General features: G+C 46.7%; 1 protein-coding gene across 9 annotated transcripts in view; it reads left to right on the top strand.

Annotated features, from left to right (window-relative positions):
• Pan2 (poly(A) specific ribonuclease subunit PAN2) overlaps nt 1-1127 on the top strand; it is a 19129-nt gene that overhangs the window by 9919 nt on the left and 8083 nt on the right. For all 9 annotated transcript variants that reach the window (XM_021173664.2, XM_021173667.2, XM_021173663.2 and 6 more), the window contains 2 exons: nt 495-611; nt 758-877. In XM_021173664.2, coding sequence (XP_021029323.1) covers nt 495-611; nt 758-877 — 237 coding nt within the window. The remainder of the gene's footprint in view (nt 1-494; nt 612-757; nt 878-1127) is intronic.

Raw genomic sequence — 1127 nt, forward strand, 5'->3', positions numbered from 1 at the left:
GCTATACAGAGAAACCCTGTCTTCAAAAACCAAAACCAAAACAAAAAAAAAAAAAAAAAAAAAAAAAAAAAAAAAAAAGAAAAATAAAAGAGTAAAGTAGGCATCGGGTGATGTGGCATACACTGGCAACCCTAGCCTTGGGTGGCTGGACAGTTCGAGGGCTTTTTGGGTATATAATGAATTTAAGGCCAGCCTTGGCTACAGGAGACCCTGTCTCAAAAAAATTAAATTAAAAATAAAAATAAATAAAAACAGAGTCAGATGTGATGGCACAGGCCTTTAATTCCACTACTTATAAGGCAAAGGCAGAAGTTCAAGGCTAGCCTGGTCTACATACGGAATTCCAGGCCAAACCAGGGCTACATAGTGAGACTGTGTCTCAGAACAAAACAAAATAAAAAACATCAGAAAGGAAAAAAGAACGGGAAGCCAAAGAAATGAAACAGTCCAATGGAGTTTCTTTCTCTTTTTTTAAAAAACCCCAAAACCCCTAGATTCCCTATCGACTAAAGGAGTCAGACCATGAATTTGACAACTTCAGCCAAATCACGGAGTCACCGACAGGGCGAGAAGAGGAGCCTCTCCACATAGTTTCTAAGAAATACCGGAAGGTGCTGGGGACACTGAGTCGGGGTCTTGTGGGACTTGTGGGGGAAGGGTATCACGTGGGATTGAATGCAGACCATAAAGTCTTCCTCCACAGTCTAGACCCAGGAGGCCCTCTGTCCTCATTCTGCTCCAACTGTCCGTGCCTTAGGTAACCATCAAATATTCCAAGCTAGGCCTAGAAGACTTTGACTTCAAGCACTACAATAAGACTCTGTTTGCTGGGTTAGAGCCTCACATCCCCAATGCCTACTGCAACTGCATGATCCAGGTACGGGCAGGCTCTCCATGCCTGAGCTTGCGCGTGCCTCCTGCTCTCCGCACCCCTCCCCTGCTCTTCCTGGGTCACCTTGGTGCCTCCCCTGTACCTTGGCCTCATCTACTGCATACCCTCCCTCGTACCACTGTCTTCTCTGTGAGCTCCCATTGCTTTACTACTGGAGTCCCGCTTTGTATCCAGCACTCACAGAACGCTCCTCCCACCCCCATCTTTCCCCACTCCCAGTTCCACACCCCCCCCC

This window comes from Mus caroli, chromosome 10, assembly GCF_900094665.2.
Source record: "Mus caroli chromosome 10, CAROLI_EIJ_v1.1, whole genome shotgun sequence".
In the NCBI taxonomy this organism is placed as follows: domain Eukaryota; kingdom Metazoa; phylum Chordata; class Mammalia; order Rodentia; family Muridae; genus Mus; species Mus caroli.